We start from the raw sequence: 16,186 nt of genomic DNA, 5'->3' as shown, positions 1-16,186 counted from the left end.
ATAGGAAGAGAAGTAAAATCATAGGGCAAGTATATTTGGGTGTGTTTTTTATGTGAAAGGGGTTATATCCATTTTTCATTTGCACAAAAAAGAAGACATCTTAAAAATTAACTACTAAAGTAATTTATTTTTTTTCCCCTGGTCACATGTTTTTTGATAGCATGAATCATAACATGAGGTCATAGTTTACATAGTAACCTACTTGGATCTTAATAAACAAGACAAATCTACTTTTTACTGTTATTGGTGATATACTGCCCACTTCTGCTAAGATGTGTATATCCAGGCATGTTCTTAAGTTGAAATGCCGGTTTTATCCAATCCAGGAAAGGTCGTTCTCTTTGTGTTTAATGACTGAGTGAGTCTACAGTTCCTGTGTATAACTGAGCCTGTATTTAACTGTTTTGTGTCCTGTACAAAGAAGTTAGTATTCCTTGTGGCTAAATGAAAGAAACATACTATTCCAAATGTTTATAGCAATCTTAATTTCTTCTTTTTATTTTTTTTAAAGATAAAAGAAGAAAAAAGGAAGAAAGCTTTTGAAGTAACCTGTAACTGAAATGCCAGAACTCTCTGGCAGAACTAAGGAACTGAGTATGCATAATCACTGTGTGATGAGACTGCGTCTGTAGACAATGACTAAACTGTAGGATCAAGCACCTCTTAGTGTAAATTTTAATTTGTATGCCCTGGTCACCTCTGGGCCTCTATGGGGAAAAACATTTATGCACTCAAGTTATGAGGAACCTATATCGCCATTTAGAGGAGTTGCTGATCAGTATAGTCAGAGTAAGAGGACTGTAGGAAGCATCAGGGGAACATACTTGCTTCAGACAAGTAATTTTGCCTCTCTGTGGGGATAATACCTTATTTTAGCTGTGGGTTTTTTTTTTTAACACTCAGTATAAAAGTATATAAGAGCAAAATAGAGTAGTCTCTAAGTGATTGCAGGACACCTATCATAATAGAATCCTAGCCTTCATTGGAGTCCTTCTAGTCCTACTGTCATAGAAATTGCACTTTTATGTAGATGTAAACTTGACTCAAACTTACATTACGAATTTAAAAGCTGTATTGCTGTATTCCTACTTGAAGCATTATTGCTTATGTATTTTCTTCTAACATGGAGAAAAATATCAGAATTTGTGTTTTGTTTTTATTTCAAATTCAGCTTTTAAATTCTGCAGAATCATGGTTTTAATAATGCTTTTAAACTGTCTTTAGAAATGTCCTAGAGACCTAAAGTTTCAGAAGGGAAGACTAAAACTAAAAGATTAAGAAGTAATATAGAGCTGACCAACATGATTTAGCTTGCAAGTATATATGGAAATGTTAATTTTATTGATTGCAAAGGTTATAAAATTGCATTCTTAGGGAAAAGAGAATAGCTTTTGCCAGCTTGTTGAATCTTAGAGTATTCTGTTCTTTGTCTCATGCAATTCACTATTAATGTCAAAACTAGTTCCACTGAAAATGTGTATTTGTGTGATTTGCATAAAGCTGTCCTAACAAAAAGGAAAATGCAAAACAGCTTTGTTTAAACTTGGCAAAAATTATGTAGGTATCTTTTTTGCTACAAAAAAAAATGACATGAATGTTGTGAGTCTTAGTTTTACTCAATTCAGGATAGTAGTAAACTGTATCTTTGATAAAGCTGTGGTTTGTGCATGAAGCAAGCAGACCCTGTTGTGAAAAATAAGTGAATTCATGGTTGGCTATCTTAGCCAACTTTGCTCGTTGTAAAGGTATTTAGCAATGCCTTCCCACAGCATGCATTTCAAAAAAAAATTGCTTCACTCTGTTCCATAAGGTAGCCTTATGTCTGCCTGTTGTAGGAGAATTATTTATTTTTCATAGGATAGGATTTTCTTAACTCTTCAGTACTGTACACAATCTTCTGTTGTGTGTTTCTGTTGCATATGATTTCAAAGCATGGCTGTTTGGCTTGTATAATGAGACTATTTGCATGATACAGCAGGAAAATAAAGAGAATTGAATTAAATGTTGTACAGGAATAATTTAAATAGTTTTTCATATCTTCAATGTAATTCATTCCAACATCACAATCAAGACAAGTTTATCATCATAATTTTTCCTTCCAGGATGAACTGGGGTTTATCTGTTAAGTGCTAGTTTTCAGTAGTTTGCTTTGCCATGTTTAGTTTGATTTCCAAAGACCCATATATTCAACCTGTCTTCATTCCCTAGTATTATCTGAAACATACTTTTTGATAGCGAATTTGAAAGGGAATTCCATGAGGGTATTTGGCTAGAAAATACATGTTTGTCTGATGGCATAGTGTCCACTCGGCTAGAAATTCATGCAAAGGGGAATCTTCTCATTTATCTAGGGAGAAAGACTCTCTCTAGAGCTTCCAGTAGATTAAAGAAGATGCAGCACTGGAAAGCTGAGCTCAAACATTTGCAGAACAGATTATTTTTCTATATTTGAGTAAACACATAAGCTAATGGCTTTTCACCATATTTTTTGTATCAGAGAAAACTTTATATTAATGAAGCTTACTAGCTTACATATATAAATGTAAGAAAAGCAGGTTGATTTTGCTGTAGTTGTTCAGACAAACAGGCCTTCTCTCTGCTTAAGTTTCACAGCTACTGTTTGCTAACATTCATTTAAATTGGTACATTGCAGTGAAATGTAACAGGTTTAATGTTTTTTTTTTTTTTAATCATGTTCAATGATTAATCTTATTTTCCATTTTGTTTTCTTTCTTTAAGCTTTGGAGTACAGTCCTTACAATGGTACACAGTTGCTGCAAGAGTTCTTGTCTAGTCAAAGGCAGATAGATTAAGACAGAGGTCTAGTGTAGTGGCATAGAGGAGATGGTAGCAGATGTCCTCTATGGCGCAGTCAAGTCATTCAGCACACATTTTTAGTGCTATATTACCTGCATTCCACTACACCTGCTAATGCCCAAATATTAGGTATTATTGAATTGATTAATATTTACTAAACTACAGAAATAATGGTTATATAAAATATACAGTTTCTGAGATAACCCATCAATTCACTTTCCTTTAGCCATCTTCGTTCTTTAAACAGGATTGACAAGTGAGTAAATTGAAAATTTGCAAAATAACGCTGACCCAAAAGTCAAGTTAAAGGTTCTGATCTAGAGTTTGCTGAGGCCAGAGGAAGTACTCTACTGAGTCTGGGCTTCTGATTGAATTAAGTGATCACATGCATTTATTCTATATGATGAAAAAGGCTTAACTTTTGAAAGGATCAAGAATTATGTTGCCTTATGTAAATAACTCAAGAATTCTAGCACATGAATCTATTCTGCTTGATGAAAGTTACAAATATTTTGTTTAAGGCCTAGTTTTCATCTCCTTTGATTGTATTATTAAGGCAGTCAGTGAAAATACATTTAACAAACAGTAAAATTCTGAGTTGGATCAAATAAAAACCTAAGACTGTTCATTTTTTTCATAGTGTTGTATTGGATAATATGTCGAGTAAAATTTGGGGAAAGGGCTTTTGCATTTTAATAGTTGTATGTATATCAAGACATTCATTAGGAAAACAAATGTTCATTACATTATCTTTATAACTGTGGAAATTAGGACTGGAGATACTTTTTGTGTAACTTACATGTAGGAAGTGTCTGGAATTTTGGTCTAAAGTGTACTGTATTGATATGCAGAAATTGGTTTTGTGTTAGGTCTGATTAAAATTTTTTTTCCTCTAATAGTGAGTAATCTCTTCAGAAAAAAAGTGTAGTCAGAATACTCAAAAATGAGAATTTTTAAGTTTATGACCATATATAAATGTCTTTTTGTATACAAAGATGCAGAAAGATGGTGGTTGAAACAATTTTGTTTCATTGTTTGCATTGCTTGAGAAGTAGTGTGCATAGATAAACATATAGTTCAGCTGATAGCTGTGCCAGTAATTTTTCCAAGTCTGTACCTCCAAATAATAAAAAAAAAAAAAGAAATTGAAGTTGTTAGTCATTGTCAGCTTGAGTCTTATTTTTTTCCTGAAATATAATAGTTATTTACAGTAAGCAAATATTTCTCTTCTAGCTATTGCATCAGTAAATGACCCAGGAAATTGCACTTCACTTTCTGATTTGTCTTCATTACAGGCAAGCTCAAATCTCTTGCTTCCTGCGCCATCATCAGTGTCACCACACTCCAAGCTAAGACTGCCAGGCACTCTCAGCGCTCCATTGAATCCTCTGTATTCTTTCACTGCTGAAAGTGGTAAGTTTCTTTATTCCTTCCCTCTTTGTAGGGAATGGGTAATAACTTTACGAGAATGTTTTTTCTGCGTTTTTTAATTTGGCTGTGCAGCTCTTTAAGGAAGTGTCCTGGTTTTGTTATATGTGATATTGTTTATAAAGTGCAGTGTGATACAATCCAATACTGATCCATGTTCTCTTGTAATGCCTTTTTTTTCCTTAAACTGCACACTTATGTAATTGTGATGTCAGTTCCTAGAAGAATATGAGATTGCCAAATTTTCTTAATTTAATATTTTGATAATACTTTAATGCTTACTAAATGATCTTAAACATGGACACTCAAAAATAATAGGATTTAAAATCATACATACTTATATAAGAACCATAGATGTTGATAGTTCATTTGCAGTTGTATTTCATGTACTTTTAGGGTTTTTTTTCCTAAAGATATTTTACATTAAGAGAATTTGAGAAAAAGGCAAGCAGTGCAAAAATGCAGATTTGTGATGCTTACTTAGCTAATAATATCTGTTTCATTGCTAATCATGGTATTTAATAACAAAAAATTTATTATTTCATGTAATTTTCTCTTTTTGGGGGGGCACTTGTAAAATAAGACAGAAAATTGGTACCTTAACTTTGAAGTGTTTTTGTTTTGTATCTTTGAGAAGGGTAAAAAGGATTCCAGGGGGAGGGTGGAATATTTAATGAACTAAAAACAGGTAATAGAGATTTAAAATTTAGATAGTAAAGATAGGAATAATCTCTATAATTATATAGAATTATCTCCTAAAGGAAGGCAATTTTTTTTGCAAATCAAGCTATGATTACTTTTTCTGAGCTGCCAGGGAAAGGATCCTTAGCATGGTCTAAGAGATTGACCACTAGTCTCAAAATTACTCTTAGTCACTAATTCACAATGTAAATGGCCATACACCAATTAACTTCTGTATTTCCATTTTCTACCTGAACAGAAGAGCTTAGATCCGTAATACTATTCATCTTTTGCACAACAGATGCATGTTATTTCCAGAGTGTGTAAATCTTACAGAAACTGTAGAATACGTATTCTGTCTTACATACTGTGAGTATTTAAAATAAGTGGACTAACTCTTCAAAGAACATTAACATATACTTCAAGTTGTTCTAAATGGCTATTCCTAATATTCTGAAACTGAATAATTCTATTTTCTTGAATTTTGCTTAATGGAGAAGCACAGCTAAATGTGTTGATGGCAACTTCCTAAATAGCATGAGCAAATATATATATATGTTATAGCTGTTCACATATGCTCCTAATGTAATTGTATCCAAAACTGACTAATACTTCAAGATGATCTACAGGTACACAATATTATTTACACAAGGAAAGTATAGAAAAAGGAAGTAAAAAAAAGAAAATATAGTAAAGAAGAAGTCATGAGAACATGAAGATTTTTAAGGGAAGACAACCATAAAAATACTAGTGGGTCACAATTGAAATAGATTTTTCTGTAAGAAAATATTTAAAAATTGTAAATTATTCCTCTGTCATTTTGGGGGCCTCCAAGTTGTTCTACTCTGGTAGAGTTATTTTCAGTCAAATATATGAGAAATATTTACTCGTCTATTTCATCTTTCTCCATTGGCTATAAACTATAAGGTAAGTGCTTGTGTTCATAGGTCCTAACTGCCAGTTAAATTTTGCTTTGGAATAATAGAAAATCGATACTTAAACAAATCTATTAATTAGGGATTGTGATGGAAGGACAGAACCTTTCCTGTATTGGTTTTATATACACAATATATATGCTTTTTATACTTACTGGCATGTTGCATTTTTAACAGTTGCCTGTACTAGAGATCCTTCATTTTTGTCCATCCAGAATTCCCCTTTAAATGTGTAAGCCCCTGTTAGCAATGTTTTTCACTGTGTAACTGGTATATGTGCGTGCTTTAGTAATTTGGTAAGGTGGTAGCTGATGCCTTGTTATATGGACAGTGTAGTAGCGTGAATATATGCAGAACCTTCTTCTTAAGACAGTATAATTTTCTAGATCTTGTGTTATGTAGGAAACAGTGGAAAAAAAGTAAAGCCATCCTTGTGATTTATGGACACTAGCAGTAATACAGCAGATCTTCCCACACTTTTAAATCTTTTCGTATCCAGATAAATTCACTACTATTTCTTTTAAATGTCTCTTTGTTTTGACAAATAGATTCTGTATACTCTCAAACATACAGTATGTTTTGATTTTTCTTGAAGTGCGTACTTTCACTGGTTTATAGGCTTTTATGAAGACCCAGTCCTTGTTCTGCTGTTTACCTTCCTCATTTCCCTCAAGATGAGTTATCTCATGGATGCCGAGACAGAGGACTGCCTTTGTTTCCAACTAGATTGCTCTAAATAGAATAATTCATTGTTTAATCATCTAATAAAGAGCTTCAGCATCTTTTTCCACGACAGAATATTCCTTATATGAGATGAGTTGAGACAAGATCGTGATATCACTGACTGTAGTCCAATCCTCCTGCTCAAAGCTGATTCACCAAGAATTCAGGACTATGTCCATTTTGGTTTTGAATACCTCTAAGGAAGAAAACTGCAAAACATCTCTGGGCAACCTATTACAATGTTTTACTGTTCTCACAGTAAAGGGGGTTTTATTATCTTTAAATGATATTTTATGTAATTCAGTCTGCATTGGTGCATGGGATTGTTCCTCCCCTAGTGCAGGACTTTGCTTTTCCCCTGGTTGAACTTCAAGAGATTGTTGTTGGCCCATTTTTGCAACCTGTCAAGGTGCCTCTGAATGTGGGTGTGTCCCTCTGGTGTATCAACCCCTCCTCCCAATTTTTCATCATATGTGGATTTGCTGAGGGTGTACTCAGTCCCATCATCTAGGTCATTAATGGAGAAGTTAAAAGTCTGGACCTCAGTATCAGCTGCTGGAATGCACCACTGGAGACTAGTCTCCAGTTACATTTCATGAGAGTGGTTACAAACTTCTGATCTCTTCAGCTCAGCCAACTTTCAGTCTGCTGCACCGTCTGTTTACACAGTCCATACTTGTGAAGTTTTTCTGTGGGAGTGTTGTGGGGGACAGTGTTGAAAGTCTTGCTAAATTCAAGATTAACAGCATCTACTGCTTTCCCATTGATGGTAGAGATTGCTGTGCAAGAGATAAAGTTTTGTCAAGAGTATGGCTAGATTTTCTAGAAAAAAAGTAATGAATTTTGTCAAATAGTAATGAATAAAGTAGGAACCACAAAGCAAATACAAGATATGGATGAACTTATTTATATGTGTTATGTATAAAGCATTTCATTAGAGAGGTTTCATAAGATTTAACAAAATAAATGTAAATATAAGAAAAAATACATTTTGTGGCTTTCTCTCAAAAATATTATGTTAAATTTGAGAGGAAGGCATGGAACTTAAGTTTTCTTACTGTCCATCATGAAAGGCTGTCAGATAAAATTTGTCATCAAGATTGTAACTCTTTTTACCATATCAGGGTAAGTTTTGTGTCTGCCTCAGTAAAGCTGCAGCTGTGCTGATAGCCATTTCAATAATTTGAAAAGTTTACTGGTTTTTTGTCTTTGGAGAAAGTCTGTTTTATATTCATAATTTAGCTTAACAAAATCTTATGGCTGGTCCTGTTTTTCATTCTACTAAAATTTCTCTTGTTTTATTTGTGGCAGAATTACTTTATTATTACTTGATTATTGTTGAGTACTCTTTAAGGAATCTGTCCCTAAAAGTATGTAAAATTTAAGCTTGCTGAACTTATTTTCTTCTTTCTTTTATTTTCTTTTTTTCTTTTTTCTTGGCCATAAGATTTAAGACCTGTCTTTGATAGTCAGAATTGAGCTTTTACCTTTCTTCTGCTGCATAGTTCTGCTTATGCTCATGCTTAGTGCTAGTTTTATCATATCCATTCTGTAGTGTTATTCTGCAACACTGCACTGTAGCATTATCCAGGGCTTTGTCTTAGACATTCCTATCTTTTCCTTGTCATGTGCTCGTCTTTTTACCTTCTTCCAGGATAACACATTTCCTAGTTGTTATTTTTCAAACAAATAAGAAACTAGCAAAAGCTCCAGATTTCAATTATCCATTCATGGACAGACATCAAAATCCCCTCTGGTCTTGTTTGCCTTTCCTCCTTAAGATTGTGAGCATCTTTGGACACTTTCCTATGAGGCAGTTTTGCAGGGCCATGGCATGCCATGAAAAAAATGGCCAGTGTTATTAGGCTTTATTCAACAGTGACTCTTCGGGAACTCCCACTATGTACAGGACATGCTTTCTGAAATAAGTTTTAGATCTCAAGTTAGCAATGACCCTAATTGTTAACTATGTGGGAGACTGAAGCTTGGCTATAAATACTGCACAGAGCTTTTCACTAAAATTTGGACTTCAATAAAACCATTTAATTAAACTTGCTCTTAAAAATTAATTACGTATGCACTAATAACATGATGGTTCTTTTATCTTTAAAGAAAATCTCAAAAACAAAAAATACAACACCTTGGCAGGGTTGCGAAAAATTAGAAGTTTTCTCTCCATTAACACAACTGACAGTCAAAGGTGTTTTCCACTTACATAAGGGGAAAGCTTCAAAGCACTCCTTCTCACTCTCTCAAGATATTAGCAAAACTGACTTTGCATTTAAGTCCTCCTAACTTATATTTGATAGACTATTTAAAACTTCTTTTTTCAGTCTCAAGCAAACAGTGAAAAATAGATTTCTGTATCAAAGATATAAAAAATATCTGTGCATCAATTAAATGTTCTTAAAATACTGTTTTTGTTCTGGAGGGCAGTTTAGAATCAGAAAAGGGTACATCAAGTAGCAATATTCACATTTTTGCGGAGATACTGCAGAAACACTATCAAAAGTTGCATTCTTATGTGTATGTGACTGGGATCCAGTTCATGTAAGCAAACTGAATGGCACACAGATCACTGAATACATACCTTTTTTTTTTAATCCTAGCATATTACTATAAATACTGGGTTTTTTTTTGAATTTTAACATAGGAGTAAAATCTCTTCCTATTCACTTTTTAAGATAACTGTTTTGATTGTATGTAAAACATGTCTTGCCAAGAATATTAGCATAAAAAAATTCAGTTTTGTTTTAAAAGAATCGGGATATATCTGTTCCCCGTTAAACTGTAATGTGTGCTGCCTCGTTAGCTCACCGTCAGCTTCATTTAGATTTGCTGTGATGGTGAACGCAATTAGGCCTGCAGGGCAGCACAGATCAGAGCTATGGAAATGATGTAGCAATTTGCCACGTCTAAGTAGCATTGAGAGTTTTCTTTTTAGCCCCACATCTTCTTAAAATTGGGGCAGGAGCATGTTGCGGTGAAGAGTAGCAAATACATACCTAAAAGTGTTTCAGTACCCACACTATTAGTTCAAAGTGGTTTGAGTGTAATGCAAGCTGCTAAGAGGAATAGGTAATGATGGAAACTAATTTTTTTTAAGTTTGCGTATGAAAAAAAAAAAAAGGGAAGTAGGTGTTGTATAATAATGTCACAAAAACAGTTTCTGAATTCCATTAGCATTGGTGAGTCTGATGGGCTTTTTTTGTGGTGTTGATTAAACAAATAATGAGGTGATACTATGAGGCCTGTGCAAAGCATTGTAGTAGTCTGTTCCTGGGTGGCCTGCTACATTTATCTTTTCCGTTTATTCTTATGACTATGCAGGGAGAAATGCAAGTTTCCTGTTCACTAAGGGATGGTCATAATCACCTCAGGGTGATCAGGCAGTCCACTGAGGGAAGTATCTTTGCTTAGTAGTCTACTACCAATTGTTTTTAAGTCTGAAACTGGATAGAAATACAGAATAATATTAGTATGTCTTATAGAGGTGCTGTCAACATAGGAAGTGATACATAAGAATAAATGTTTGCAGGGTGGTTAGTTTCCTGCAAGCTACAATCTGCTCCTAGTAGATTATGTCATGTATTTGAAAAGGATGAATGTGTATTAAGATGAAAGAAATATGTGCCTAATACTTGTCTCTTACTCCTCAGTTATTTTTCTGTATTTTTCTGCAGTACATATTTGAAGAACTGATCCTACCTGATACATTTCTCAGGAATTTAAACTTTTAAAAATTTTCAAGATAATTCTTCTAATATTTTTATGGGGATGGATTTTTTTTTTTTACATGTGGCCTTTTCATTTAATTATTCTAATGGGACAGTAGTGCCAAAAAATAGAAAATTTTACTTAATATTTTCTTTTACATTCCTAAATGTAAAAATGTGAATTGCTTTCTGTTATTATAACAAGTATCTAATTGCAACTTTGCAGAATTCTCACATTTTATGTATTTTGTAGGACATAACTGCTTCTAACACTGTGGATCGATCAAGTACCTATGTTTTCTTTTTGTCGGAAACTGATTTACTGAAACACCCCCCACCACCTCGTGCCCTGGATAACATTAATGTTTTAAAACTCTTAGGAGAAAGTGCAGAATACTAGGACTTTTTAAGTGAGAAAACTTATTTTAGTCTCTAGTTTTTTGAGTGTATTATTCTGTTCTGTTTTTTTTCTATTAACCAAAGATAAAAATACCTTTACAGTCATTACAAGGCTTTGTTTTAACTAAAGAACACTGCATAGTCAGAGAGAATTTATTATAATGGATAAAGTTTTAGATCTAATTAGAAGACTTTCCCTTTATTTTTCAAAAAATGGTTACAAAACTCAGTAGAAAGAAATTACCAGCTCAACACCACAGATCGGCTCTCAACACATGTCAACTGATATAACTACACTGAAGTTAGGTACAAGTATTTTTACCATAAGCAGAAGAGCATTAAGTCTAAAGTGCTTTTTTTTATATGTCTGTATGTTAATTTGAATGGGAACTTCCCTGTGGAAAATTATCATTCATTTTAAGATATTCATATCTCTGGCTTAGGGGAAAAGTATAAAAGAGAAGAGAGAAAGAAAATAAAAATTTTTTTGTTATTATTTGCTTACAGCACAATGGAAGAACTGAAAAATACAACTTAACAAATATTTTCTCAAAGTTAATTTTCTTATAAAACATTAAAAATATCTATCACAAGATTTTTTTTTAATAATTTTTTATACCTGGTTCTCTTATAAGTTATTTTGCTATACTATTTACGTTTTGAAGTAACTGTGTCATAGTTTCTTCAATGCAAATAAGTTACAAAGGCTCGTGATGTTCCAGCTTACAGCTGACTTCGGCAGTAGATAAAAATTAGGAGTACAAGGACACACTTGTGCCCTCATCATGGCTTACAGGCTGCTCAGGGAATTCTGCATGGGAAAGAACTTCCTCAGAGCACTGTGACCCTGCTGTGCTGCCCACATCACTTGACAACATCAGAGTTTTGAGTCAAAGCACAAATACAGGACCTCGTTTTAAGGAGGAAGAGCTGAATGTTTATATTTATAAAATTACTAGTAAAAATGAATTTTTTGATTTGAAAACAGAAGTTATGTAAATAAATACATCTAACCACAAGAATGTTCCAACAGAGTAGTAAAGACACAGAGACATATCCATTAACAATAATGACAATCTAGTTCTTCTATTCTAAAAGGTTACTTATCCAGTTTCTTCTATCTGATTGATAAGATGTTATAAATGTCAGAAGATTTTGTATTTTCTAGTTAAACTTGCAAGAATTGTTTATACTGAGATCAAAGATACACATGTTCCTTTATTAGATGTTCTTTTTCATGTTTCTTCTAGGCAAGTTAATTAAAATATTTCACTAAAAATTACACTAAATACAGAGCACAATAACAGCAATCTTTGAAGATTCCAAAAACTTTATCAAAAGAACACCATTTATATTTACTTGAAATTGGTGTATGTTAGGGTAATTACTGCTGAGCCTTCAGGCTAAAGGAAGTGCTCTCAGCCAAATTATACAAGGGTGTGGATTAAATGAAGCATTACTCTCTGTTTGGCAGCAGTGGATATAGATTGCAAAATCAGGGTGTGACGTAGTACTGTGGAAAGTCTCTGCCAAAAGTGATTTGGCCTAAGTGTGCCCTTACTTTCTCAATTATGTGGATCCTAAAACAACTGAATCTAATTAATTCCTAAGTAGAGAGGTCCTGTTAACTGTTTTCACTCTGAGCTTGTCTGTAATTTTGAGCTATTGAGCCATGAGACAACATGCTTAAATGCAATTTTAGCTGGTCACAGAGGTGGAAACGGTCCTTTTGCCAAGGACTGTGCAGTAAAGTATCAGTTCTCTTGTCCAGCAGAAAACACAGATCATCAAGAATGCTGTCTGTACAGCAATAAGCATGAGTGAATAAGATGAGGAAATTGATCCCTCCTTGTAGTACTTCAATCCTTTGGTTTATGTAATTTCCAGAGGAGTTGGGAGGTGCAAAAAACCCAGTAGCAGCCATGGTGCACAAGAGGGAGAGATCTCATCTCCTAGAGGAGACCTAGGTACTTCATTGCTGGTTTTGACAAGTTAACAGAAGCCAAGTACATTAAAAAAAATAAAAGAATCCGGGTTTTAAACAAACATTGTCCATCCCATTTTGGTATACATGCATGCTTTTTCAACTGGCTTAAAAAGCCTTTGCAATTTTTGTTAATAGATTTTTATGCATGAAACAAGTCAACGTTCATCGATTCATATGCAGTTTGTTATCCTTGTTGCTGAAGCCCCAATTTCAGTGAGAACAAGCTTCCCTCACAATTCGTTCTACTAATATAACACCTTCTAAGTTAATTTTGGGGGGGTGTGGTGTACATATGCTCCACAATAGGCTGTGATACCAATGTAGTCTGATCACTGTGGTTTGATACTGATCATGTTGAATCTGTAGAAACTAGTGATAGAGGATGGTGGCCTGGGAAAGCATTAAGAAAGCGAAAGGCATGTATAGAGAAGTGAAGGCCTCTATGGGTTTGTAACTTAGATGTTGCTATTGTCACACTATCTAGCAGCGTTAGGTTATTTACAGAGCTGGCCTCAGTATGCTGCCTTGATCCAGATGAAATGAGAGCTTCACAGTGCTTTCTTGCTCACTGAAGGTTGTAAGGAACAGACTCATTGCTTGTTGGCTTCAAATGATATGTTAGAATTCTTTTAAAACTCTACTTCTGAAAACTTGTATTTGGGAGTTTTCTGCAACCGGAAGGCACATAGTGAAGGAACAGATTGCAGAGGTTCCTTTCTTATGTTTTCCCCTTACAATTAGGGCTCAGTTTCTTCAGTTTTTACTTCCTCAAGCAGAGAAAAAAGATTGAAGTGACAAACAGGCAAATTCACAAAACTTCTTTAGAGTCTCCCATGCTCACTTGACCCCAGGCTTTGTTGTGGCATGCCAGGCAGTCCTTTGGCAGAAGACTCGGTATATATATGCAAGCCTATAACAGATAATATTTGAAACGCTGTATCTCATCTAAAGATTGATTCCAACATGCCGCATCACCATGTGCATCACATTTGCTTTTTCTATCCTGTCAATATCTACTCCAACTGTAGGCTAGCTGCTGGTGCCTCATTGCTGAGGTTTTTTACAGAGTAGCTGAAGGGTGTTGCAGTGGCAGATGTTGATACAGGTCTTTCTGGAATCCATTCAGAGCCTGACTGGTCAAAGGAAACAGACTGCTGCAGTTAATATGCCAAATAATAAAATACAGAAAATTACAGCTTCCTTCAAAAGATATATTGAGCATCTTTTGCTGTAATAAATTACCTAGTACCAGAAAATGTTTTGAGAATTCAGTCACCAAACTGTGGGTTGCCACTATGCACCTGTAGAGCGTGAGAAACAATACCCCTAACCTTTTTTTTCTTCCTAGCAGTGGCTCTAACTCTGAGATTTGTTTTGTAAGATTTTCAGGCAAAGACCCTAAATAGGCTGTTTTCCTGCTCCTTTAATCTTTTAATTTTTATGATGGTTAATCACATTTAAGCAGAGCTCATCTCTCTAGTGAAAAGGGATGGTTCTGTCCATGAAGTGGATTTTTTTGAAACTTTATCAATTTAGATGAGGTAAGGTGTGTCACCTCTACTTGTTTAGGAGATTGTTGTAACGGAGTCCTGCATATTGCTAGTTGAAGACCTTGTGAGCCAGGTATTAGCTGAAACCAAGTTGGTATTTATCTCCTGCAAGTACTCCAAGCACATTCTTAGAATTTTTCATTTTAGAAACAGTTCAAAACACAAGTTCTGAATGTGTATTTAGATTAATTATTTCTAACTTTTCACTCTTTGTGTCCAGCAGTTCAATCTGACATAATATATGTTTTGCCCAGTTACATTTGCTTTGGATTTGGCTACTTCTGCGTGAAAAGCAGCACCAAGAGAAGAAAGGCTATTATTCTATTGTTATTTGCAAAATCTGGAGTGCAGTGCCTACTTAATGTACATCTATAATATACCACATCGTGTGTACCTTGATAGCAGTATTTATTGGAAATTTATTTTCCTTCTGGTAGAGAACATGAAGGAAATTTCCATTTTTTTTTTTCTATTCATATGTGTAAAGGATCTTCAGCAGTTGAAACTGTGGTTTAAATTAAGAATCTTCCTGCAAATCAGCTTTTCTTACCAAAACAAATAATTTTCAGAGTAAGTTCCAGGAATCGCTGAAAGAGAACAAGGTGTGTCCGGGATTGTCTGTATCACCAGCTCTTGAGTTAATTATTGGCACATAAGTGTGTGCAAAAACCATCAAGGAAGATTTAGTGAACAAGGTTATTAAGACAATCTTTGAGACTTCCAAAGTTAGAGCGTTACTAGACAGTTTTCTGTGTTTTTCGGCTGTTTGGTCCTTTTGACAAAATAAATATTTGTAACACTGGGCAATTAAGTCAGTTTTAAAGAAACTGAGATATCATTCACAATGCCTAATGTATAGAAATTATTTTCAGAATAAGTTATGCAGAAGAATTTCCTGCCCTTCAGTATTCAGACCTTAAGAATCCCCTTCCTCCTATTGATGATTGTGAGAACTTAATATTTTTTGCTTTCGTGTGGATTTTGGGTTATTGGAGATGCTGTATCAGTCAGTACTACTGGTAGTCAAACCAGAGAGGACTGGTTATATAATTAAGCTTGTATGTTTAAGTACTGCAGTTTTTAACAGTTTGGCACTACTCGTGTGATGTGAAAAAAGCTATTATTTTATTATATTAAGTACTTAATCAAATTGTTTTTCATGATACTGTAGAAAATATTTAGTCAAATGGTATTTCAGTATTCATTCTGAATTTAATTTTCATTAATTTTTTTGTTTACATCTTTGGACTTGCTGTGCAAATAATCTTGCTTGCAAAATTCCTATATAAACAAGATAAAAATCCACTGGATAGGACTGTAAATTCTACTGTCTGGCTTGACACTGAGATACTGTAAGGTCTTTCTGTCTTCTAATATCAGCTGCAGTGATTTATATTGCTGTTTGAACCTTGGAGAGAAGTCTGTTCTCTCCAGGATATCCAGAATTTTAGAAATGTGGTCTTAGCCCAAAGCTGAGCACAGCTGCTTTATGAACCTGTCTGTCTTGATTCTCCTTCTTTTACCTCTCCTCAGATCAGGTACTACTTTGTAAATGAAATGTAGTATTGCCTCCTCCTGATTACATTCTTTGCAAACAGTTTCCTTTCCGTGCCTTTTTTTTTTTTTTTTTTTTTTTTTTTTTTTTTTTTTTTTTTTTTTTTTTTTTTTTTTTTTTTTTTTTTTTTTTTTTGCACATCTTCCACCTAAGACCCAAGGAGAAATCTGTGTAGAAAAGATTGCTTTTCAGTTCTTTGTCAAGTTTATAATAATAATTTAAATTTTCTATCAGTAGTAGAAGGTGGCCTTTAATGGCCAAGTCATCTTTTTTTACTTTCAGCGAAGTAGTGTTTGGTATCCACCTGTTTGTACAACCAGTGTAACTTCTGCTAGAGTAATTGCATAGTGGCTGAAGACTGTGAGTATAAAAGTGATGATACTTTCTAAAAAACA

General features: G+C 34.1%; 1 protein-coding gene across 1 annotated transcript in view; it reads left to right on the top strand.

The window, feature by feature from the left end:
- AHI1 (Abelson helper integration site 1) overlaps window positions 1–16,186 on the top strand; it is a gene marked incomplete at its 5' end in the record, with an annotated part of 79,026 nt that overhangs the window by 29,553 nt on the left and 33,287 nt on the right. Inside the window, one exon of the mRNA XM_027898953.1 lies at window positions 4,113–4,230. Within this exon, the coding sequence (XP_027754754.1) occupies window positions 4,113–4,230 (118 nt within the window). The remainder of the gene's footprint in view (window positions 1–4,112; window positions 4,231–16,186) is intronic.

This window comes from Empidonax traillii, unplaced genomic scaffold (genome assembly GCF_003031625.1).
Source record: "Empidonax traillii isolate 1590-97213 ecotype Southwest subspecies unplaced genomic scaffold, ASM303162v1 scaffold631:size1259156, whole genome shotgun sequence".
Classification (NCBI taxonomy): Eukaryota; Metazoa; Chordata; class Aves; order Passeriformes; family Tyrannidae; genus Empidonax; species Empidonax traillii.
Note: the sequence above shows the minus strand (reverse complement) of the source record. Positions and strands in the feature narration are given on the sequence as shown.